Below are 25,355 nucleotides of genomic sequence, written 5' to 3' on the forward strand. Positions count from 1 at the left end.
TACAATTTTCCCTTATCTATACCATGGAGAGTGGCATCCGCCTCACAGAAGGCTTCCATAAAATATGCCTGTAAGGCTTTAGTACCTGTTTGGGAGTGAGGACTCAGTAAATAACTACTTTAAGAAGCTATTTCCTCCAGGAGGCCAGTGACCTAGCAGAACTGACCACAACATGGCAGTCCCATGTCCTCACTACTTGGGAACACAAGATTATTTTGGCCTAAAATGCCAGGCTTGGTGTGGCTGCCAGGAGCATGCATTTCATTTGGGCTCTTTCACTTCCTAGCTGGGACCCTGGGGCAAGTTGCTAGATCTCTCTGTGCCTCAATATCCTTTCTTTAAATCATAAAGCTGCAAGTAAGGTTGTCGTGAGGATGGAATGAACTGGAGACTTTTCAGCACTAATGGCGGTGACTGGCCCATAAGCAAGGACTGCCCAAGTGTTTTTATGGCCCAGTTCAGTGTTCCTTGAACTTTTTACTAGCCCCCACAGTAACAAATGTACTTTCCCTCACCTCCATTTTTCTTTTTAATGGTGATTTGGAAAGCCCCAGTCTCTGGGGAGTTGATCCCATTTTGTTTCCCCTATTAATGATACATAAGGGTCTTAGGGGATAGGGAATATTTCTGATTCATTTTGATCTCTAAGCACTTCATTCCCCTCTCTCATTCAGTTTACAAATTTTCCACCCCTTATTCATTCCACATATATGTATGGACCATTTGTTGAGTACCTACTTTGTTTGCCTGTTACCTATTAGTGTCGCCGTGCTGATCAGATGTAGGTTGAATGAATGAATAAGGCAGGGAGGCGGGAAGGCAGGCAGAAAGGGAAAAAAAAAAACCAGGATCCCAGACACCCCTGGCCCGAGAGGGCTCCAGCTAGCAGCAGAGCCCCCCTTTTCACCCCCACATTCCCACTTCCACCTCGGCCAGAAAATTGCTCCCTCTGCAGCCACGCTGCAGTCCATCGACTGTGTCATCGGGGACGGAACTGGGTGTCGTCTGCCATCGCGCGGCGGGGCGGCGCCCGGGGGCCCGCCCTCTCGCACCCTGTGGTGTGCGGTGGTGATCCCTCGCAGTGCGCCAGGCAGCCTTTACACCCCAGGAGGGCATGCACCCCTCCGCGCGCAGCTCGAGCACAGAGCCCCCGGCCCGCGGACTTGCCCAAGAGGCCGGGTGGCTCCTCCCCGGGGACCCTCCCCCTCTGGGGCGCGTCATTCTCCCCACCCCCGTCCCGACCCCAGCGGCTCCTCGCACCCCGGCCACGCTGGGACAGTTCTCAGCCACCTGCTCCGGAGCCGGGAAGCCGGGGCGCCGGCAGCCCGTGAGTCGGTGCGTGTGCCCAGAGCCCCATGGAGCTGCCGGCCAGCAACAGCAGCTGCGAGAACGGTGCGTGGGGCCGGCGGGGACCGGCGGGGACCCGGTGCATCCTGCGCTTTGCCTTCCCGTCACGCTGCTCCTTTCTTCTGTGTCCTCTCCTGCTAGGGGACCCCAAACGGGGCAGGGGGTCCTCACTTGTCCCCCCACCTGGTTCTCAGGCCCGTCTTGGGAAGGAGCAGGATTCTGGCTGACTTTCCCCCTCTTTGGACCTGGGGGGCGGGGAGGGGGTGAAGGGGGAGTGGGAGAAGGAGGCGTGGCTTGATTGTTTGGAGCCGGTCCATCTAAAGGATTGAGGGGAGGGTGTCGGGGTTTCTTTTATGTGTAGTTGCTTTGGATATTAGTACCTGCCCAGGCCTGTCTCCCTGGGGCTCACCAGAGATAGGGGAGTGGGCACAGAGCCCCACCACCCCCAAACCCATATCCACCTTTTAGGAAAAAGAGGGAAGGAACAACCCGGGAAAGGAAAAGGAAAGATGCTGAGCCTCATGCTCGAGTTATGAACCTGGGGAGTGGACTATGCTCTTCACTTGTATTATCCCAACTAATCCTTAACACAGCTCTAGAAGGCAGGTAGATATTACCACTTTTGTCATCATTCCAGAGACAGACAGAAGTTGAGGCTCTGAAAAGTCCGATGTTCTTGCTCAAAGTAATACAGTGGGGATATGGAATATAAAACCAGGGCTCTTGAATTCTAAAACCGGTGCTCACACCACTGTGCTCACCCCATTTTCTGGCATATCTCCATTTTTCTACCTGTCTTGGTTTTGCAGCCTGTGGAATATCCCTGTTTTTCTAACTTCTCTTCTCCAGTGAAGCTTTCAAAACAGGCCTGTTGGGTGTTAGCTGTCTTTGGTTTTCTGAACAACATTATTTTCAGCCTCACCTTCCCCTGGGGATACTTTCCGGTCCTAGCATACTCTAGGGGAGAAGTAGGGATCATCTGACCCAGCATCCATTTGTCAGCGGCACATCCTCCTCAGGATTGAGTTCCCTTTGGCCCTCAGCCTTCCCCTCCCCTTTTCTTTTCACCCCTATGGGAAGACTTGACTTGATGGAGGGCACTAAGCTCCTTGGCTCCTCAGGCCTCCCCCAAACTGCCAAGTCCACCCTTTGGCTCCACCTGCTGGAAATGTACCTTCAGGAGGGCAGGGGAAGGGCGTGGGGATGGGCTTCGACTTCTCTGGGGAGTTGCCTTCCTTGGCCAGCATCCTCCTAGCTCTGGCTCTTTTCCTGAGCTCAGGGAACTCCCAGGACTTGACTCCTGTCCAAGTTGAGGAACAGGAGTGAGCAGTCAGGACAAGTCTGATTAAGGACTCAGATGGTTTCTCGTCTCCTCTTCTCTGGATTGTGACACAGGTGTGGGGAAGAGAGGTCTCCCACTGCAGAAGATGCCTGGGTGTCTCCTGCTGGGTTCCAGACCCAGTTCTGCCTCCAGGCTTTTGTGAGACTCAAGCAAATCCTTCCCCATCTCAGAGCCTCCGTTTTCCCAGCTGAGAAGAAAGAAGGTTAGATGGTCTGCTGCTATTCCATGCTTTCTATGCTGTGGAAGAGAGGTCAACATTGCCCTTACTTTGTTCCACTGAAATGCCACTCTGTGCTCCAGATGTGCCAGAGCTAAAGCTGCCTCACCTTTCGGGCATTGAGGCTCTTCCAGTGTAGGCCCAGAGGTCTGGCTTGGCCTGAGGAGAAGTGCCAGGCCCAGCCTTATATCCTTGGCATGGGAGCTTGGGTCTTTGTAACACACAGTTTGTAAAAGACCTTCTACCACCAAAAGTCACAAATTCAGATGTTTCAAAGGGCTGAGAACATAACAACAATGACTGAAGAGAGCTGGGTCTGGACTCTGGGGAATCGGAAAGATTGTGTCCTATCTAGGGGCAAAAACCCTTGCTGAGCTGCAGCCAGCGGTCACCTGTGTGAGAGTGTACCCAGCAAAGTAAGCAAAGGCAGCCCTGAAGTGGAGTTTTTGTGGGAAATCTCTTGATTTTTAAATGTTAGCAGTGAGTTCATATTTTAAGGTAACCTTCAAGAGGCTAAGTGGAACCCAGCCCCCTTGCCGCCTGCTTTGTGGAGGGTATGTAGTGACCAAGAGCATGGGCTTTGGCATTCTATGCACTTGAGAAATAATTCTGGTTTAACTGCTTATCAACAATGTAACCCCAGGTTACTGAGCTTGTCAGGGCCCCAGTTTCTTCAGGTAAAACCCTGGACATCATCACTGTGCCATTTCTATGACAAGGATGCTCCTGGAAAGTCCTGGAGCAGTGGGCCCTGTGAGTCCCAGCCTGTGTTTTCTACTGATTTCTTGAACCTGAGCAGCTTCATTCTACTAACTAAGGGTCTGCACCTCATGCCCAGGTTTGTCCTCTTGTCCTTGCTGTTTGGGCCAGAAGAACCAGCAAGAGTGTGCTGGCTGAAGGGCATGAGAACTAATGACTCTTGCAGACTCGGGGACTTGGAAAGAGAGCCTAGACAAAGCCTGTGTGGGATGGCAGGGACCCTGGTTCCTCTGAGGCCTGAAGGAGGCCCCAGCCACTGACCATGCGCATGAGAAGTCTTCGAAGTAAGACCTGGGATGGTTGGTTCTCATAGACAAAGGTGCTGGTATTTCATCACCTTCAGGCCTCAGAGGGGCTGTGCACTCCAGCCTCACTCCCTCCTGTTACTTGCAGGGACTCCCTGCTGTGGCTGGAGTTAAGTATATGTAAGTGAAGAAGCCTCTGGAAGGGGAGAGTATGTGTGCTCCTGAGCTGTTGGAGGCCTCTGTGCCCGGAGGGTGAGAGATGTTTCCTGTGGAGGCTAGGAGGTTGGATTCAGTGATGCCTGAGAGCTGGGGGGACCCCTGTTTGGTGTGTGGGAGCACCTTTCTGGCTTAATGATGAGGTGCTGGAGCTCAAGAGTCAGACAGCCTGTGTTCTTAGGCAAGGTTCCTGACCTCTCATGGCCTCCATCTCCACATCTATGGAATGAGAATCAAAGACAGTGCTTACCTGACATGTGGTTGGAGGGACCTGATGAGTTCATAAAGTCCCTTGTCTGGAGTAAGCACTCCATGAACCTTAACTGTTCCTTTTTAGTTTGGAGCCCGGGATGTGGATGAAATGCGGCAGTAGCTGAAGGGTGGAGTCTGAAACAGTGGCCAGTCCCAGTGCTTCTAAAGCAGCACATGTCCCCACCTGACTCTCTCACCATGCTCTTCCCAGGTTCCCTGATCAGCCTGTACTGCTCCTCCCAAAGAGTCCTGTGCCAGATCGTCAGTGACCTCCAGCCCAAGGTGCCCAGCAATGTCACCTCCGACAGCTGGCAGGAGAGGTTCAGGAAGAACTATAGCTTCTACGTCGGTCTGGGGCTGGCCATCCTGTCCAGCTTCCTCGTCGGCAGCAGCGTCATCCTCAAGAAGAAGGGCCTACAGCGACTGGTGGCCTCGGGTGCCACGCGGGCTGGTAGGCTCCTGAGGGGGCAGGTGCGGATGGGGTGTTGGATGGCGAGCCCTCAGCCAGCCCTGTGAGCCTCTATTCATGGGCCCACTGGAGCAGCTTGCGAGTTGGTCCTAGGTGGGCACAAAAGGTTTGCTGTCAGTCCCATTGGGAATCTCCTCCAACAGCAGGAGACCCTCCTTTATAATCCAGTAGTTCATGAGAACTACATGATCAGTTAATTGGGGTGAAGACAGGGAAAAGTCCCAGGGCCAAGACTAAGAAACCCCATGTCTAGTTCCGTTTTTTGTTTTTGGCTGCCCCAGGTCTTAGTTTCAGCACTCGGGATCTTTGATCTGTACGCGGGATCTATATCTGTGGCATGAGAACTCTTAGTTATGGCATGTGGGATCTAGTTCCCTGACCAGGAATCAAACACAGGTTCCCTACATTGGGAGCATGGAATCTTAGCCACTAGACCACCAAAGAAGTTCCCTGGTTTTATTTCTTACCAGTTGTGTCATTGTAGGCAAGTCGTAACTTCCATAAAAAATGGGAATATAAAACTTCTGCCCATAACAGTGTCAGACAGTAATGTATCGTCAATTACTATCAATCTGAGCTCCTCTATAGGCTACAAAAGAATTACTGAGTCTCTGTCCACTGGGATTTGCTTGTTTGGAAAATAAGATGTGTATCCATGAAACAGTTGTTGAGAAAAGGAATCCTATGTAAAAGAATCTCTCCATTTAGGGACATCATTCATTATGTCCCTACTGTGTGTCAGGTGTCATGCTAGACCCGGGGACACAGTGCCCTTACGGGTCATTGGGTTGAGTGAGGGAGATAGGCAAGTCAATGAGCAATTGTTCTGTAGCATGTTAAGTGCTATCATGGGGAAAATGCTATCATGGGGAAAATGGTTTTCCAGTAGTCATATATGGATGTGACAGTTGGATCATAAACAAAGCTGAATGCCAAAGAATTGATGCTTTTGAACTGTGGTGTCGGAGAAGACTCTTGAGAGTCCCTTGGACAGCAAGGAGATCAAACCAGTCCATCCTAAAGGAGATCAGTCCTGAATATTCATTGGAAGGACTGATGCTGATGCTGAAGCTGAAGCTCCAATACTTTGGCCACCTGATGCGAAGAACTGACTCACTGGAAAAGACCCTGATATTAGGAAAGATTGAAGGCAAGAGGAGAAGGGGATGACAGAGGATGAGATTGTTGGATGGTATCACCAACTTGATGGACATGAGTTTAAGCAAGCTCTGGGAGTTGGTGATGGTCAGGGAAGCCTGGAGTCCTGCAGTCCATGGGGTCGCAAAGAATCAGACACAATTGAGCAACTGATCTGAACTGATGGCAATATTTTGGAGGGGCATGTAAATCTTAGGCTTGGAGGGTAGGGGAGGTTTTCTGTAAAGGCTAATTTGAGGAGCTGAGACTATATGACATGGAGATAACAAGGTGGGAAAAGAGAAAGATGTAGAATTCCAGGCAGAAAAACAGCATGTACAAAGAAAGGCCTGGGGTAAGAAAGTATGATTGATATTAGAAGTTGCAAGTATCACGGGATGGCTGGAGCATGGAGGGATAAGGGATGGGGTGAGGGCCAGCTCATGAAAGGTCTTGTAAACTAGGCTCCAGGGTTTAAGTGTAATTGCAAGTGACGGAAGTTTTAAGCAGGCATAAATGATGTAGTTCGATTTATGATTTGAAAAGACCCCTAGCTTCTGGGTGCAAACGGGATTTGGGGGTAAGACTGGAGGCTAAGAGACAAGTTAGGGGAGAAAAACAACATAACTTGGGCAAGGAAACTGCGGTGGGAATGGAGACAAGTGGTGGAGTCCAGGGATAGTTTTTGAAGGTAGAATGTACTGAGTTCGATGGTGCCTGACTCGAAAGGGAGGGTGAAAAAGTGAGTCAGGATGACTCAGAACTCTCCGATTTGAGCAAATGGAAGATGATGGTGCTATTTTCTGAGATAAGGGATTCAGGAGGAGCAGGTTTATAGGAAGATGATGTGTTCAGGTTTGGACGTGTCCAATTTAATGTTCTGCTTGACACTGAGCTTTGGAAGCAGACTCCTTGAGTACCAACTATAGCTCCTTGGTTCCTGGTGATGTGATCCTGGGCAAGAAAACTCATTTTTCTGTGCCTCAGCTTCCTCGTCTGACAGACTAGGGATAGGAATGGTCCAGGCTAAAGGATTGTTGTGGAGATATGTTGTGGAGTGTGTTTAGAGAGATGCGTGGCATAGACCAGGCACTAGTATTAGTATTACTGTGATCTAAGTGGGAGGGCCTGCCACACAGCTGGATACCCAGGACTAGAATCAGATGTGCTCTAAAAATGGAGAGCTATGAGGTTTGGGGATAAAGTCGGGGTCAGCAGTCATTGCTGCTCTATCTATCTCTACTTCCGGACAAGTGTTCCAAAGGCCGGAGACCTCCTAAAGTCCTAGAAAAACAGCTGCTTGCACTCAGGAGAGAGCAGGGCAAGTATCATTGATCATTCAGAAAGACAGCTTTCCTGAAATGAGTTTTTTTTTTTTAATCTGCTATTTCGATACCTTCTGAGATTTCAACTCAATAAAATGCTCTCAGAGCTCTTAGCTTTTATGAGAGATTCTGACTCCTTTAAGAACCTGATGAAAGCTAAGGGCTATCTTAGAAAAAATGGGTATTTACAAAAAAACCACATTCAAGTTTTAGACAAAACTGTCTAAAATCCATCCTCCTTCTCCTCTTCCTCATCGTTAACCTTGAGTTTTGACTGTGTGCCAGGCTCTGAGTCCATCATGTGACCAAAGCAGACACAATTCTTGGCTTCGTGGAGCTTCCATTTTAGTAGGGGAAATGCCAGAAAATAAATAGATCAAATTATAGACAGTGTCACTAAGGAGAAGAACTGAGTGTGATGAGAGAAAAACCCAAGGGAGGGCATTTTAGGGGAAGCAACATTCAAGCGGATACCTGTAGAGTAAGTAAAGATACAGGCAAGTATTGTTAAGAAGACTATTCCGAACACGGAAAAACACACACAAAGCCCTTAAGGCCAAAACAAGCTCATCATTTCTGAAGAACGCAAAGACAGCCGGAGTGGCTAGACTATAGTAAGAAGAATGGTGGGAGATGCCTTTGGAGAGGTGAGCAGGGTCAGAACTAGAATCAGGCTTGTTAGGAGTTCTGGTCTTTATCCTAAGAGTATTTTGAAGCCACTGGCCAGCTCTAAGCTGAGGAGTGACATAATTGTTAAAAACCCCTGGCTACTATGAAAGGGATGGATTATAAAGGGACAGGATTGAGCTGGAGGAATCCTAGGAGGTGGTTGCCTCCACCCAGGCCAGAGGTAATAGTGCCTGGAAGTTGGGTGGTAGCAGTGGAGTGGACACGTGTAGATACTTTTCGGAGACAGAATGCACAGGATGGACTGGATGCAGACTATGGAGTAGTGGGAGGGGCCAGTGTGATTCCCTGGTTTCTGGATCAAGCAACTAGATACACGGAGATGCCCCTTACTGAGTTTCATTTGGCGGGTTATTGTTGTTTTGGTTGCTAAGTCTTGTCAGCTCTTTTGCGACTATATGGACTGTAGCCCACCAGGCTCCTCTGTCCGTGGGATTTCCCAGGCAAGAATATTGGAATGGGTTGCCATTTACTTCTCCAGGGGATCTTCCCAACCCAAGGATCGAACCTGCATCTCCTTCGTCACAAGTGGGTTCTTTGCCATTGAGCAAATTGGGAAGCCCTCATTTGGTGGGTGGGAGCATTTTAAAATCAAGAGTTCCATTTAGGATAGAGTTTGAGATGCCTGTGACAGACCCAAGAGTTGTCAAGTAAGCAACCGGATACACATCAGGGCTCAGAAGAAAGGATCAGGATGCATACATGAACTAGGGACATGAGCATCCAGATGGAATTTAAAACTTTGGAAAGGATGCACTTGCCCAGGAGAGGGCCCAGAAGGAAGCCTGGAGGATGCACCACAGCTGAGGTGTACTGAACCTTTAGAAACTGGGGAGTGAAGGGAGGGAAGGAAAGGTCCTGGCAAAGTGTGACCAACCTCTAACTTAGTTCCCATTGCTTTCTACAGTGGATGGAGGCTACGGCTACTTGAAGGACTCAATGTGGTGGGCTGGATTTCTCACGAGTAAGTAGGTTCTTTCTCTCTCTCTCTCTTTTGGCTGTACCAGGTCTTAGTTGCAGTACACAGAACCTTCATTCCCCAAACGGGTCAAACCTAGGCCCTGTGCTTTGGGAACTCAATGTCTTAGGCACTGGACCACCAGAGAATTCCCTGGTGAGTGGATTCTTTGCTACTAAGGACAGTACCCTACTGATGATAGAGGCAGAGATGAAAGAAGGAATAGATGTCTCTATTGTGCAAAATATGCATCCAAGGGCCAGATTTCTGGGGGTGGGGTGGGGTGGGAAACCTTGATAGTCTTTGCAGGTAGAACATTTCACCTGGCGTCTCAGGATACTTTCTCCATCCACAGTCAGTCTTTCATCCACAAAGCATCTGTCCCCAGAGAGGTTTGTACAGAACTGGTAATGATAAACGTATAATTTTTCAACTTCCCCTGAAAGGCAGGGAGCTATGACTGCCTGTCAGAGTCTCCCAGACTCCTACAGGGCACAGCCCGGGACTCCTAAGTCAGCTGTCCCATTCCACAAGCAGTTGTCTCACTTAGGATGTGACTGGTCTGCCACCTAAGGTTTGTCCAAACTTGCACGTTCACACATTTCCCCCCACTTTCCACCACCCTTTCTGGCTTTCAAACCCTAATTCTTTGGGTTGGATGGAGAAGTAGTGAGTTTTCTGTTTATAATCCCCTTAGTCAAGGCTATGGTTTTTCCATTGGTCATGTATGGATGTGATAGTTGGACTCTAAAGAAAGCTGAGAGCCGAAGAATTGATGCTTTTGAACTGTGGTGTTGGAGAAGACTCTTGAGAGTCCCTTGGGCTGCAAGGAGATCCAACCAGTCCATCCTAAAGGAGATCAGTCCTGGGTGTTCATTGGAGGGACTGATGTTGAAGCTGAAACTCCAATACTTTGGCCACCTGATGCGAAGAGCTGACTCATTGGAAAAGACCCTGATGTTGGGAAAGATTGAGGGCAGGAGGAGAAGGGGACGACAGAGGATGAGATGGTTGGATGGCATCACCGACTTGATGGACATGGGTTTGGGTAAACTCTGGGAGTTGGTGATGGGCAGGGAAGCCTTGCATGCTGTGGTTCATGGGGTCGCAAAGAGACGGACATGACTGAGCGACTGAACCGAAGCCAGGTTTCAATCCCTGTCTTAGCCAGAGTTATCACATTCATCACCTGCTTTCGAAGGGCAGACCCAGGTCATTCTCTGTGAGCAGAGAGACAGGAGTCTGCAGACTGGAAACTCATGTGAGGAGAAGAAGACCCTTTGGGAATATCTGTCTAACCACCTGCCTATCAGTCTAGACTGTCCACAGCTACTCTGGGAAACACAGCTCCATGGACCATTTGGTACCTGGAGAATCAGTGACTGTGGCTGTTTCCTTATTTGATAATTAACACTTTCTAGTTGTTGTTGTTCAGTCACTAAGTCATGTCCAACTCTTTGCGACCCCAGAGACTACAGCATGCCAGGCTTCTCTGTCCTCACCATCTCCCAGAGTTTGCTCAGGTTCATGTCCATTGAGTCAATGTTGTCACCCAACTATCTCATCCTGTTGCTTCCTTCTCCTCTTTGCCCCTTAATCTTTTCCAACAACATGGTGTTTTCCAATGAGTAGGCTCTTTGCATCAGGTGGCCAAAGTATTGGAGCTTCAGCTTCAGCACCAGTCCTTTCAATGAATATTCAGGGTTGATTTCCTTTAGGATTGACTGGTTTGATCTCTTTGGTGCCTCACTTTTTAGAACTTACTTTAATCATACAGACCAATCATTGGTCTGAGATACCCTTAACTGTGCTTAGGCTAGAAGCCAAGAGACCTCTAGAACAAGAAGATGCCATGTGACCCTGGACTCTAGGCTACCTCCTTATCTTTAAAATGAGAGGATTTGGTCAGGATGGTCTGGGCCTGACCTTTAGATGAGATTTTGCAGGGAGAAAATGTAAGGATCGGGATTATAATGAATGCTGGTCTGGGATTCTGTGAAGGGGTTAACACCGAATGAAGTTGTCTCCACCCACATTCATTTGGGCTGGAGACGGTGCATCGGAGCCATCGTGATCTCTTCTCTCCCTTCATTTCCTAGTGGCTGCTGGGGAAGTTGCCAACTTCGGGGCCTATGCGTTTGCTCCTGCCACAGTCGTCACCCCTCTGGGAGCGCTGAGTATCCTCATAAGGTTAGTCACCTCTCCTGCTCTCTCTGACTCCTTCATGTTTTCAGTTGATGTCTGAAACTGCCATATGGGGTCAATTGCTACTTGCAGTCAGGGACCTGGGTCAGTCCCAGCTCCCACAAAGAGGCTCTGCACTGGGGATTGCATGCTGCATGTTGTTCTAACATCCCTTTGGCTGCCTGGGCAGTGAAGGGGCAGGCCAAGCTCCATCCAGGGAAACGGCTGTCCCGGCCACCAGGCTGAAGGTCTCATGTCAGGGTTTTGTTGCTACAGTAGGAGCAGCACACACATTCAAAGTACAAACCCTAGATTAACTGTCCCTGAATTCTAACCTTATCCCTGACACTTTGTAGTTACAATACATGGCAGGTCACTTAACTACTCTAAGCATCCATTTCCCATCTCCTAAGTGGGGATGTTCATAATACCTGCCGAAGGCATTGCTTCAAGGCCTCCATGAGATAATGCACAGAAAGTGCATAGTACAGAATCGGCAGTGAAGAACCATGGCTAACATGTGTTTAGGGTTTTTGTTGTTCTTGTTTAGTCAGTAAGTTGTGTCCACTCATGTGACCTCGTGGATTGTAGCCTGCCAGGTTCCTCTGCCCATGAATTTTTTTTTTCATTTATTTTTATTAGTTGGAGGCTAATTACTTTACAATATTGTAGTGGTTTTTGCCGTACATTGACATGAATCAGCCATGGATTTACATGTGTTCCCCATCCCGATCCCCCCTCCCACCTCTCTCCCCATCCCATCCCTCTGGGTCATCCCAGTGCACCAGCCCCAAGCACTTGTCTCATGCATCCAACCTGGACTGGGGATCTGCTTCACACTTGATAATATACAAGTTTCGATGCTGTTCTCTCGGATCATCCCACCCTCGCCTTCTCCCAGAGAGTCCAAAAGTCTGTTCTGTATTTCTGTGTCTCTTTTTCTGTCTTGCATATAGGGTTATCGTTACCATCTTTCTAAATTCCATATATATGCGTTAGTATACTGTATTGGTGTTTATCTTTCTGGCTTACTTCACTCTGTATAATGGGCTCCAGTTTCATCCATCTTATTAGAACTGATTCAAATGTATTCTTTTTAATGGCTGAGTAATATTCCATTGTGTGTATGTACCAAAGCTTTCTTATCCATTCGTCTGCTGATGGGCATCTAGGTTGCTTCCATGTCCTGGCTATTATAAACAGTGCTGCGATGAACATTGGGGTACACGTGTCTCTTTCAGTTCTGGTTTCCTCGGTATATATACCCAGGAGTGGGATTGCTGGGTCATATGGCAGTTCTATTTCTAGTTTTTTAAGGAATCTCCACACTGTTCTCCATAGTGGCTGTACCAGTTTGCATTCCCACCAACAGTGTAAGAGGGTTCCCTTTTCTGCACACCCTCTCCAGCATTTATTGCTTGTAGACTTTTGGATAGAAGCCATTCTGACTGGTGTGAAGTGGTACCTCATTGTGGTTTTGACTTGCATTTCTCTGATAATGAGTGATGTTGAGCATGTTTTCATGTGTTTGTTAGCCATCTGTATGTCTTCTTTGGAGAAATGTCTGTTTAGATCTTTGGCCCATTTTTTGATTGGGTCATTTATTTTTTTGGAATTGAGCTGCAGGAGTTGCTTGTATATTTTTGAGATTAATCCTTTTCTGTTTCTTCGTTTGCTATTATTTTCTCCCATTCTGAAGGTTGTCTTTTCACCTTGCTTATAGTTTCCTGTGTTGTGCAAAAGCTTAAGTTTAATTAGGTCCCATTTGTTTATTTTTGCTTTTATTTCCAATATTCTGGGAGGTGGGTCATAGAGGATCTTGCTGTGATTTATGTCGGAGAGTGTTTTGCCTATGTCCTCCTCTAGGAGTTTTATAGTTTCTGGTCTTACATTTAGATCTTTAATCCATTTTGAGTTTATTTTTGTGTATGGTGTTAGAAAGTGTTTGCCCATGGAATTTTCCAGGCAAGAATACTGGAGTGGGTAGCCTATTCTTTCTCCAGGGATCTTCCCAAACCAGGTATTGAGCCCAAGTCTTCTGCATTGCAGGCGATTCCTTACCAGTGTGCCACCTTTAACCCTCACAGTATCCCTACTAATTAGAAAGGAGGGGAGGCCCGAGGCCAAGAGAGGTTAAGCATCTTGGCCAAGGTCACCCAGATCCCCGGAGACTGAGCTAGGATTCCCTCCCAGGCAGTCTAATTTCAGAGTCTGGATGCTTAATCACTAGGCCATGTTTCCTGGAAAATGTTTGATGATTTTAAAGATAACTGCTATTACATGTGTGTGCTTCCCATTGCCCTGTTTCTCCCAAACTATAAGACCCCTCCTCTGTGGGGTCCTGAGTCCCATTTGAAGCTGGCTCTGATTGTTGCCCTAACCATGGAGTCCTGGTAAGTGCCAGCCCACCACACCCAATACCTGTAATTTCCTGTTTTGTTTTACCAGCTTGAAGGTAATCTTGCAACATCTATACAGTCAAAAACCAGATAGAGCCGTGACTCACACTGCATAGTTGGCTGATGTAGCTGTGATACCACTATTGCATATCTGGTTAGTTTACAAATTCCCATTCCAGGTAGTTAGGAGAGGCAGGGAACCCTTCACTTTGTGACCCTTGCCTTTGCTAAGGCCACCAAATGCTGGTAAAAAGGCATCGTGGGTAAGATGCTTTTGGTAGTTTTTGAGGAGAGATGGGAGACATTGAGAGGAGCTTAGACAACAGTCTCCTCTTTCCTGATCTTTTTAAGAAAGACTTGTGAAGCTTACTGGCTGACCTTAGGTCAGCCAACAGATTTTTACCCTAAAGTAATGCCACCCTTGTAAAGAAACAGAAGCATGCCCCAGTGATCATACTTGTCTTGTCCCATTTCCCTCCCATCTTCCCTCATTTGCCAGCTCATTTGGATGAATGAAAGTCATATCACCAAAGAACAGCAAGGAACTGAAGGTGTTCTGCCCAGAAAAGACTCAAGTCACAATTCTTCTCAGTGAGATGTAGAGGGAAACACCATAGGCTTTATAATTAGAATTTGAGCTCAAATTCTGGCTTGTCTCTTACCAGTTGTATGATCTTGCCGCCATTTAAGCTTCTATGGGACTCATTTTCTCATCTGTAAAGTGGGCATAAGTATATTTTTTACTTCTCAGAGTTGTAAAATGTTAGTGAGGCAATAAATAGAAAGTTCCTAGCATAATGCCAGTGCAGGAGATGCAAGATACATGGGTTCGATCCTTGGACCAGGAAGATCCCCTGGAGTAGAAAATGGCAACCCACTCTAGTATTCTTGCTTGGAAAATTCCGTGGACAGAGGAGCCTGGTGGGCTACAGTCCATGGGGTCACAGAGTTGGACACAACTGCACATGCACACATGCAGTGCATGCTGATAAAGTGTGCTCAAGACACAGTGCCTGTAATGGTCATGATGGTTGTTTATACTGGCATATACAAATGGAAGAGGGAGTGGATTTGTTCTGTATGTTGCAAGGAATAAGATATGGGACAAGTAGAAATTACCACATTTGGATAATACCTCATAGAATGAACCTACAATGGATTCATCTGCATTGTGAAGGGGTGAGCTGTTTGCCACGAGAGATATACAAGCCAAAGATGAAAGCATTTAACATTTGTTTGCAGTGTTACAGAAGATGTGCTCATTGGGTAGGAAGTTAGACAAGAGTGCTCTGAAGGGCTCTTCCAACTCTTCTGTTTGGGGATACTCTCCGTCTCTAAAATGAAAGAAATTCACGTGGCTGTTGTCCGCAATTCCTCCAACCTACACTGTAGCCCTCCCATAAGTAAGTTTTTATTTCAGACATTTTCAAGGGGTCCAGAGAAGCTCCCACGTGGGAGAGCAGTGAGCCCTCACTCAGACCCGGTCTTTCTCCAGGATGCTGGGGCCAGCCTGGCTACTCTGAGCCCTTTCTCCTCTTCTGCACACAGTGCCATCTTTTCCTCATATTTCCTGGGGGAGAGTCTGAACCTCCTGGGGAAGCTGGGCTGTGTGATCTGCGTGGCTGGTAGCACAGTGATGGTGATCCATGCCCCCGAGGAAGAGAAGATCAGCACCATCATGGAGATGGCTGCCAAGATGAAAGACACAGGTAGGTTCCGACTCCCCTTGAGCAGGAAAGCGCTGGGGGTGAGCCCTGGGGAGGGGCTGACTGGGTTATGGCCGTCTCAGGTGCTGCCACCTGGAGGAGGAGGAGGAAGCGAGTTTGGGGAAGAAAACTGATGGGCTGGTACTAAGGCTCGTTTACAGGGTCCCACTCTGGTAGGTATTGATGCTCTTTATTATGTGATGGGTACTGTTCTAAATGCTTTGTTTGCATTGTCTTAGTTCAAATATCATAGACTGGGTGGCTTATAAACAACAGACATTTTTCACAGTTCTGGAAGCCATCATCAAGTCCTTGATAAAGCCCTATAGTTTTGTTCATAGACATCTGTGTCCTCACCTGGTGGAAGGGACAGGGGAGCTCTCTGGAGTCCCCTTTAGAAGGGCCACTAATCCCTTCATGAGGGCTCTACCCTTATGACTTAATCACCTCTGAAACCCTCACCTCCAAATACTGTCACATTAGGGATTAGGTTTCAGCATATGAATGGGAGGGGGAAATCAGTCAATTGAGTATATTATCTCACTTAATCTCACAAAAAAAGCTCCTATAGGGAAGGTCCTATTATTATTCCTATTTTACAAAGAGGAAACTGAGATCTTGGGGGTTTAATGAATAACTTGTACAAGTTATTAAAAAGTTGTGTTGCTGGGACCAGAACCCATGTTTGGTTCCAGAGCCTAGATTTCCTTTTTTAACAACACAGATTTGTCTTTTTATTTTTACTTATTTTTATTTGGCCATGCCACAAGACGAGCTTCCCAGGTGGCGCTAGTGGTAAAGAATCTGCCTGCCAATGCGGGAGACATAAGAGACCTGGGTTCAATCCCTTGGAAGGGAAGATCCCCTGGAGGAGGGCACAGCAACCCACTCCAGTATTCTTGCCTTGAGAATCCCATGGACAGAGGAGCCTGGTAGGGTCACAAAGAGTCAGACACAACTGAAGCGACTTAGCATGCATAGTATGAAAGGGCTTCCCAGGTGGCGCTAGTGGTAAAGAATCTGCCTGCCAATGCCAGAGATGCAAAAGATGTGGGTTTGATCTCCGGGTCAGGAAGATCCCCTGAAGGAGGGCATAGCAACCCACTCCAGTATCCTTGCCTGGAGAATCCCATGGACCAAGGAGCCTGGTGGGCTATGGTCCACAGGGTCGCAGAGTCAGACACAACTGAAGAGACTTAGTTTCCCGACCAGGGATAAACCCACACCCCTTGCATTGCAGGTGCAGAGTCTTAACCACTAGACTGCCAGGGAAGTCCTCCAGAGCCCAGATTCTTAATGTGACATCCCGCTGCCATGGTGGGGGGGAAGCTCTAGATGCTGATGGCATCCTCCCGGCTCAGGTCCTCTCTCTTCCTCTCCAACAAAGGGTACATTGTGTTCGCTGTGTTTCTGCTGGTGTCCTGCCTCATCCTCATCTTCGTCGTCGCCCCACGTTATGGACAAAGGAACATCCTCATCTACGTCATCATCTGCTCTGTGATCGGGGCCTTCTCCGTGTCCGCCAGCAAGGGCCTGGGCATCACCATTAAGAACTTCTTCCAGGGGCTCCCAGTTGTGCGGCACCCTCTCCCCTACATCCTGTCCCTCATGCTGGCGCTTTCGATCAGCACTCAGGTCAACTTCCTCAACAGGGCGCTGGACATCTTCAATACCTCCCTGGTGTTCCCCATCTACTACGTGTTCTTCACCACGACGGTGATGACCTCCTCCATCATCCTCTTCAAGGAGTGGTACAGGATGTCGGCCGTGGACATTGTGGGCACCCTCTGTGGCTTTGTCACCATCATCCTGGGTGTATTCATGCTTCATGCTTTCAAAGACCTGGACATCAGCCAGAGCAGCCTGCCCCACATGCACAAAAACCCACCTGTCACTCCTGCCCCAGAGCCCACTGTCATTAGACTTGGAGACAAGAACGTCCTGGTGGACAACATGGAACTCTCCAGCACCCCATCACCAGAAGAGAAGCCCAAAGTGTTTACAGCCCATTCATAAAGCCTGAAGTAGAGAAGTGAGAGGATGAGCCCCGTGGTACAGCCTGACTGCTTGATTTCAGAGCCACCTGGGTTGCTTCCAACACAACTCTTACCAATGGGCTCTTTTCTTGAGACTTTCATTTATACCTCATTGCTGTTTCCAGGAGAAAAATCCCTACTCAATGAGCAGTGGTGGTATAACTTCCTGGAAACACAGCCTCAGTGACCAAATACCCTACTTTATTGGTGCCAGCAGGTCCCCTGGACCTCCCTTCCCACTTGTTTCCTCTGTGTTGTGGGGAAGAAGATCGGATTTGACCCATTGAATGTAGCGCAAGCCAGGAACTTCCCTGAAACGCTGGTCATCAGGAAGTTCTCCTCCTGAGACTGACTCACTGGTCCCGAGTCCAAGGCTGAAGTGCACCTGGCTCCCCGAGGCCCAGAGAGCAACTCACCATGCCCCCCATCCAGAACTAATAGACACACAACTCTCGTCAAATGTCTTGTTGCTGTTGCCACCTCATCTTTGGAGACGGAAACAAGACCTCAGCTGACCTTCTTACTGTGAAAGCCGCCTGATGTCTCAGGGAAACCCTGCCACCAGCCCCATTCCCAGAGCAGCCAGCCTGAAGCTTAGCATCTGCTTCCATCCACCCCACTCCCACCCTTTCCTCTGTGCTCAGACTCTTCCAACCCCGCTCCTCTGTCCATGGGATTCTCCAGGCAAAAATACTGGAGTGCATCTCTCTCTAGATGCACCCCAAGGAGTTGGTCAAAGAGACATTCAGGTGGTTGTCCAAGAACTCAAGACAACACAACCACCACCACCACAACAGGTGCTTCCCAGCCGAGCTGTGCTGGCCAAGCCCAGAGTTTCATTCTGCCTCACTCTAAGAGAATAGCAGTCGCACCATTCTTAAAAGTAGCCTGGTTGTTAAGTAGAATGCACTTTCCTTTTCCTCAAGGAGTAAACCACAATATGATTTGGGGAGACAGGGAGAAGAGTGAGGCACAGAGTCAGAATTTGGCAGAGAGCAGACACAAGCTCTCTGGAAACCAGGGGCTAACCTGTGTTTACTCTGGTGGCCGACCAAGAACCCAGGTGGGAAAGGTAACCTCTGGGTGTGTGTGTTTTTTTTAAATGCAGCATGCAGGAGCTTAGTTCCCAGACCAGGGATTGAACCCATGCCCCTTGCAGTGGAAGCACGGAATCTTAACCACTGGACCACAGGGAAGTCCCCTTCTGCAGTGGAAGCTCAGAGTCTTAACCACTGGGCTGCCAGGGACGTCTCCTCTGGGTAACTTCTGGGCTGAAGCCTTAGAGGCTTGGCCAGTGGGATCAGCTTTGAACTTCAGTGACCAAGTTGGGGGTATAAGCTAGGTACAGGGTGTCATTCTGGCCATGGACCAGATTGCCACCAAGTCCCCACTCTACTGATGAGCTGCCCACCCTAGGAGGAGGTGTGTCACAACTGCTGTTCCACCACCTGCTTTGGGGACTGCCCGTGGTCCCCCCACATATGGCTGGAGGCAGTCAAAAAACCAAGAGCAGCTGGAGAGAGAATTAATATCATCTCCCTTCCCGTCTTTCCAGCAGTAAGAATGTGACAGTTGATTCAAGGACCACTGATATGGAGGTAAGGGAGTCAGTATATTTGTCAAGAAGGAAGCCCTGGCCTTCAGCCCCCCCGAGCTGGTGTAGAGCCCCCCTGTGTAACTCCATACCTGTGCCTGTGTTTATGTCCCGGGCCCTCAGCACAGCCAAGCCCAGGCCAAACTCCTGCTGGCCTTAGAGTGCCAATGAACAGACTGGCTTTCTGCACACATTACAGCCTCAAAGCTCCAATTTTGAATGACTGTGGATTTCTCTCTATAACTAAAATCAATGCAACCCATTGGATGTTGAAAATGGCCATGATCTGAGGGCCCTGAGAGTGTGGTCTGCGGGGTCAGTAATAAAGACCTCTGAGTGTGTTTACTTGATGCTTACATCTCGGCCCTCCTTGGACATGGAACAATTAAACTGGTTCTTCTAGTGCTGAGGGTGCCAGGCCAGGCCCCAGTCTCTGGAGAGCTGTGGCTGTCAAGGAGGTCCTGTCCCTCCCGTGTCTCCTGCAGTGCAGCCTTCACTAAAGAGGGAAAGGCTGTCTGGGGAATACAGTCCGCTGAAGACTTCTGCACACCCCTTGTTTTTTTGTTGGTTTGTTTTTACCATCCCTTGTTAATGCCTGAGCCCTTAGGAGGAACCAATCACAATGCTAAGAGCCTCCCATGAACACTTTGAAAGTGAAGTCGCTCAGTCGTGTTGCGACCCCATGGACAGTAGCCTACCAGGCTCCGCCATCCATGGGATTTTCCAGGCAAGAATGCTGGAGTGGGCTGCCATTTCCTTCAAATCCTCAAGGTAGGTCTGTATCACTCATGTCCCGAGTGACCCCAGACCTACTTAAACTAGACCAGCCTTTGTCCAGGTGCAAAGACCAGCAAAGACCCCAGGCTTCTCTGTGGCTCAGGTTCTCCCACGGTGGTCTGACAGCCTGGGTGGATAGGCCCTGTGGGAACTCTTCTGAGGAGTCCTCAGGGATGGATCCTATCCAGGCTAGCCAGTACAACATGAAAACAAACAAACAAGAGCTGTCAAACCAGCCAACATTTCAAATGACAATTTAATTAAATACAAACAAGGAAAAAAGGCACCATGGCCCATTCAAGTATTTTGCATAGATATACAAATATTGTAAACAATTAATAGGTGAATGAGAGAAAAGAGGATCTGTTTTCCGTGAACAATCTCCCAAATAAAAAGAAAATTCACATTGCCCTGGATCCCAGACACATACGTACGTACACACAGTGGGTAGTGAGAGAGGGTGTGTGGAGGGGTGACTCTGGGGGCACTGGGCATGGATTCTGCAGAGCCTCTCCTTTAGCAGGTTCCCTAGGGAGGGGTGGGGCACCATTCCAGTTGGCATAGTCTTGGTTTTCTTGGGTGTCCTGCAGAGCTGTTGTACATACATTTAACACAATCTCTGACTTTAAAACCAGTCCCCAATTTAAAACATGAGAGTCTTCTATACCCCCGGCAAAAAAAAAACCAAAAAACAAAAAACAAATCCTGACATGGGTAAGAGGCGGCTTTGTTCTAAAGGATTACAGCAAGATATGGAGAGGGGTCATGGCCACAGTGGATGGGGCTACGACATCACTGTAAGATCTACAACGAGACACTATAAGGTCTGCAAGGCTCTCAGAGCTGGGGCAGAGAGAAACTTTTCTTTTACAGGGAGTAGTAAACAAGGCTAAAAAGAACTGGAGGTAAGCAGGCAGTTACCACTGGAGCCTAGTGCCTGGGCTAAAACCCACTGAGACAAGGAGAGCCAATGCGAGCTCCCTTGAGATCCCTTGAGGTTTACATTTCAGAGATGCCTCCCAGGCTCTTAAGGAAAACAAGTCTAGGGTTGAAAAACTGGTAGGAGGCTAAGTTAGCTTCTAAAAAGATTTACAGTCTCCATCTGAACAGAAGGCTGGTTAAATCACTCCACCAAGCCTCAGTTAAGATCCTTTCCTCCCCATCAGACTCTGAGCATGGACTTGCCCGCGTGGACTCGCCCTCGGCCAGAGCCGGCATCAGCCCCTCCCCCAAAGGCTGACCACAAAGTCTGTCCCTGAATGTGGTTCTTTCCAGCCATGCTCACTCCTTCCTATAAAAGGCCTCTTCCTTCCGAGCTGTGAGATGCTTACAGATCTTGCAGCCACTCAGCTCACCCGAGCATTCTCCTAAAGCAACTGCCCCATGCCCCTGACTCAACATTCCCTTCCCCCACCCAGTCTTGCAGTAATCCCTGTGAGTAAAGTCCTTCCTTCCCTAAATCCATACTGGGTTTTGTCACCTCAAAGCAGCACATGGACACAGGAGGGGAAAAGCGGGCCACAGTAGCCAGTCTTGTCCCCCCTGGGCAGCCTCCCTGGCCTGCCAGAATGGTGCCTCCTGCCTCCCTGAACAGAACCAGGAGAGTAACAGTAAATAGAACAGGTTGCCAAAAGTCTTACCAGATTTTAAAAATTCAACCATCTTCCAGTTCACAGTACAATTTTTATCACATGGAGGTGGTATTAAAATAATGGAAAACAAACACACAAGAAAGCAACAACCCAGGTCTCTTTCCGGTTTGGTTCCAGGGAGGGTGGATTTCAGATTCAAGAGGCTCACACCTCACAGCCTTCTACCTCCTAATGTGGGGGAGGAAAGCTGGACAGAACCACAGGATCATTGGTGAGGCATGGGATTGGGATTAAGGGTGATTTTGGTGGGGGAGGTGTTTTAGCCTTTCATTTTCTGGGACCCAGCCTTGAGGCCTGGGGCATCTAGAGTAGCATGCTTAAATGGAAGGCTGTCTCCTGACCCTACCAGGAAGTGAGGATGATGGACATTGGGTATGGGGCACAACCAGGACCCTTGTCAGCAAGACAGAGGTGTGAATATCACCAACATCACAACTACCTGATTACCTGAGGGAGGAGAACTTCATTTCCTGAGCTCTTCCTAAATCCACCCCAAGAGTGCCCCAGGTGCACAGCCCAAATCTCCCACCTGTCTCCAAACCCAGAACAATGATTAAGCACCCATTGTGTATGGAGAGCTAGAATGGGGCCCTGGGCTAGTGATTGGGGGTGAGAACTCAAGCCTCTTCCTTGAACTGAGGTTTTCAAGAGCAAACATCTGTTCATTGCAGGAGGTGGGCAGCCCCCAGATGCCCAGCACCTTTCTGGGGTGGGAGACAGCCCCAGAGAACCTCGCCGGTGACTCTGACAATTGTCCCAGCCTGCAGAGCACCACACAGCCCCCCTCCCTGTGGGGAGGACAGGACCAGAGGAAAGAGCACAAAGAAGTGGATGAGGAATCGTCTCGCTGGTCCCGGCACAGACTCTGTTCCATCAAGGCTGCTTCTCTAGGGAGCACTAGAGACAGGTCTGCTCTCTGCTCAGAGGACAACAGTCCTGCCTCATCGCTGATCAGCCTGGGGATAGTTGGGGTTCCCAGGACATCCGCTCCCTTCCCTACACCTGCTGCTGTCCCTGAGGACCACGCTTAGATTCAGGGCAGGGAGTGAGAGGAAGACCTGCGCTCTGCTGAGGTCACAAAACCATGGACAGTAAAGCCAGGAGCTCACAGCCATGGCCCGAGGCCATGCCAGTCATCACTCTTGAGAAACCAGGAAATCCCGGGGCCAGCTGTCAGGCAGGACCCTGACCTGCAAGTCACAGCACCAGGTCCCAGGAAGTCGGGACTGCTGGGGAATCACATTCCACAGCACCGCACATTGGGCAGGTCCAAGCACGCAAAGAGAAATCAAAAGCACGAGGCACTTGGAAAGTGCAGAAAAGAGAAAACAGAGCAAGCAAGAATCAATGGCGAGCGGATGGCGACCTTTGGCTTGACGGCTCAGAGGGGCCCAGGCTGTGCTCCCCCTGCTGTCTAAACGCCTACAAATAGTACCTGTCTGAGTCAGAGTGACCCGTGGGAATATGCGGAGGTAGGGGTTTGGGGGTGGTGGGGGGTTGGTAAGGAGAGGACTTGATTTGTTCACATGTGAGCACTGAGCCAGGAGTTATGACCTTGACCAAGCCCTGGGCAGTGGGAGGGACCCCTCGATCCCAGAGCTAAAAGGGAGGCTAAGTGCCCGCCTCCAGCCAGCCTGGGACCATGGAGGAAGACAGAAGCAATAGAAAGCTCTCACGTGTACCCTCCGCCACAGACGTGGATGGATGGCTTCTCCAAGCTGAGTCCTGGCCTGAAGGTCTAAACCAGCTTCCCAGCTGGGCTCCAGCTCAGACCACTGGCACCAGCTGGACTGGCACCCCTGGGGGGACGGCCCAGCTGGAGGGTGGATGGGGGAGACGCAGCCATTCGTCCTCCTCCGCTTTCCTGTTCCTACCTGGGGCTGCATATTGCACAAAACAACACTTGGATGCCGTGGGGTAGTAGTCACTCTGGGCCCCTGAGGAGGCCGAGGAGGCACTGAGTCGAGAAGGAGATTTTCAGAGATGCGCTGGTTCCAGGAGGAGGGGGTGGGGGAGGAGGAGCTCGGAGGTGGCCAGACATGCTTCTTCCAGAGCCCATGGCTAATGGCTCCTCTGTGGTATTCAAAGTCCTCAAGGGAAGGGAGAAGCCCCTTTAGACGAGTCTAGATTTTCGAGCTAGTCATCCCCACAGCCCTCTGTGATCTGTATTCAGGAAACTGGGGCAAAAAAGAGAGGAGGGAGAGAGACGTCAGATCCGTGCGGATTAATGGAATCAGTGGGGCGCTTTTCTCTTGCTTGTGACAGGTGAGCAGACATGACAGACAGCTGGGAACGACGGTTTCTACAGAAGTCTGCCTACGTGTCTTCTTGTCCATCAACTCTCCAGTGAGAGGCATGATGACGCCCCCCCACCCCTCCTGACCCCAGCTGATCAGCTATCCCCACTCCTCCCTCTCAGCAAAGCTGTACCTCAGTCTGCAGAGTTTGCAGGGCCTCGTGGGAACACAGGGCAGTCAGCCAGCTTCCTCACTGGCTCCTGTCTGCCCCAACCCCCAGGACTGGCCGCACAGAATACGTCAGCTTCAGGGAAGATATATTAGGAAAGGCCATTGTGCACACCCTACCAAAGGCTGGCAGTTAATGGCAATTAACTGCCTTGAGCTCCACAGCAACCCGGGATGGGGGTTGTCTACTGCTGCTTCCTAAAACCTCTTTCAAGATAGGGCATCGGAGACTCAAGAGTGACTTGCTCAGGGCCGCTCAGCTCATTAGCTGCAGAGCTGGTTTGAACCAGAGCTCAGCCTCCTTAACATCAGCTTTCGTGTGAAACTAGAACTCCTCTATCACCAGGGGGTGATACCACCAATTTAAGGGACAGTCATTCAGGCACCAAGAAACGCTAAGCTTTTTGTCCTTGGCTTTTGTTCTGGAAGTTCAGCCTTACCCAAGAAGCATGAACTGGTCTGTTTTCTCAACCATATTTTTGCCCCCTGGATCCCTCTGCTCTCAGCTTTTACCTCAGGGATTTCTGAAGACTCACCTTTGGGGCAGCTGCCACCGGGGGCCGGGTCTGCTGAGGCCCGGAGGGAGGGGGCCGTAGGATGGAGGCGCCGCCTGGCCTAGGGAGGTTCTTGCGGCCTGGCACCGGGTTAGCCGGGAGCGCCTTCTGTGGCGGCCGAGGCCTGGAGAGATCCTGTGGAGAAAGCCACAAGCCTCACTCAAAGGCCAGAGGCGCCCGTTCAAGAGAAAACGTCCTCAGTATGTTACAGGCCAAAAGCAGATGAGAAGAGGGATATACCATTTAAAAAGAACGGTCCCATTTATAAAAACAGATTGTATGCGTACATGTTTACCCGCTCAGGAAAAAAAGCCTTTTTGGAGAGCAAGTTGGCATCTGTTAAAATCAGAAATCATACTCAATTTAGACATGATCATTCTCTGACCTAATACATGATTCCACTTCCTTTTACCCATGTTAGAGAACTACTTGCACAGGGCCACAGAAATGAAACTGCAAGGTGTTCCTCAAAGCGCTGTTTGTGACAGCAAAAGAAATTATAAATAATTAAAATTTTCATCAACAAATTACTAAAATTACACAGTGACATATGACACAGCACTTTAAAAGAATGAAGCAGGCTGATAAGTGCTGAGGTGGGAAGATGCCCAAGAGGAATGGCAAGGTGTGGTACAAGCTGCAGGGGAGAGTTTAGAGAAACAAGTCACCCTCCCTCCGCCCCCTGCCAGTGTAAATGCAGAGGGACGGGGGGAGTCAGAAAGGATGAGGACCAAATTGATAACAGAGGTGAGAGGTTACGAGTGGGCTGTGCATGGCGAGAGGGGTCGTCCAAGTGAACATTCAATTTTTTTTTTAACATGACTATTACCTGTGCAAATAAAATTTTTAAAAAGAAGAAATCATATTTTCCATATTGGTTGTCTGTGCGTGGCACAATTCTTTCCTTTGTACTTTCACATTACCTTCATGTTTTACTACCTTCTCAATAAGGCCTTCCCTAATGGCCTTATTTAAAATTATAACACCCTGCAAAACACAACCATACACAATCTACGAGGTGCAGCAAAAGCAGT

The 25,355-nt window shown here is 49.2% G+C and overlaps 2 protein-coding genes across 2 annotated transcripts in view; one reads left to right on the forward strand and one right to left on the reverse strand.

Moving 5' to 3' along the window:
* The first annotated feature begins 1,086 nt into the window (after window positions 1-1,086).
* Window positions 1,087-20,067, forward strand: NIPAL4 (NIPA like domain containing 4). The gene is made up of 6 exons (XM_061151838.1): window positions 1,087-1,392; window positions 4,590-4,829; window positions 8,904-8,960; window positions 11,054-11,144; window positions 15,086-15,246; window positions 16,631-20,067. The coding sequence occupies exons 1-6, from the start codon at window positions 1,356-1,358 to the stop codon at window positions 17,257-17,259; spliced, it is 1,215 nt and encodes a 404-aa protein (XP_061007821.1). The 5' UTR covers window positions 1,087-1,355; the 3' UTR covers window positions 17,260-20,067.
* Window positions 19,889-25,355, reverse strand: part of ADAM19 (ADAM metallopeptidase domain 19) — an 86,755-nt gene continuing 81,288 nt past the window's right edge. The window contains exons 22-23 of the mRNA XM_061151837.1: window positions 24,304-24,456; window positions 19,889-23,479 (exon numbers count right to left, since the gene is read on the reverse strand). Coding sequence (XP_061007820.1) covers window positions 23,426-23,479; window positions 24,304-24,456 — 207 coding nt within the window. The 3' untranslated portion in view covers window positions 19,889-23,425. The remainder of the gene's footprint in view (window positions 23,480-24,303; window positions 24,457-25,355) is intronic.

Source organism: Dama dama, chromosome 9 (genome assembly GCF_033118175.1).
Source record: "Dama dama isolate Ldn47 chromosome 9, ASM3311817v1, whole genome shotgun sequence".
Lineage (NCBI taxonomy): Eukaryota > Metazoa > Chordata > Mammalia > Artiodactyla > Cervidae > Dama > Dama dama.

Bases quoted from the DNA above. Each gene is read 5' to 3' on its own strand.
- NIPAL4 (XM_061151838.1), top strand. From the start codon at position 1,356: ATGGAGCTGCCGGCCAGCAACAGCAGCTGCGAGAACG. The intron at 1,393-4,589 runs GTGCGTGGGGCC...TGCTCTTCCCAG, and splicing joins CAACAGCAGCTGCGAGAACG to GTTCCCTGATCAGCCTGTAC. The intron at 11,145-15,085 runs GTTAGTCACCTC...TTCTGCACACAG, and splicing joins GCGCTGAGTATCCTCATAAG to TGCCATCTTTTCCTCATATT.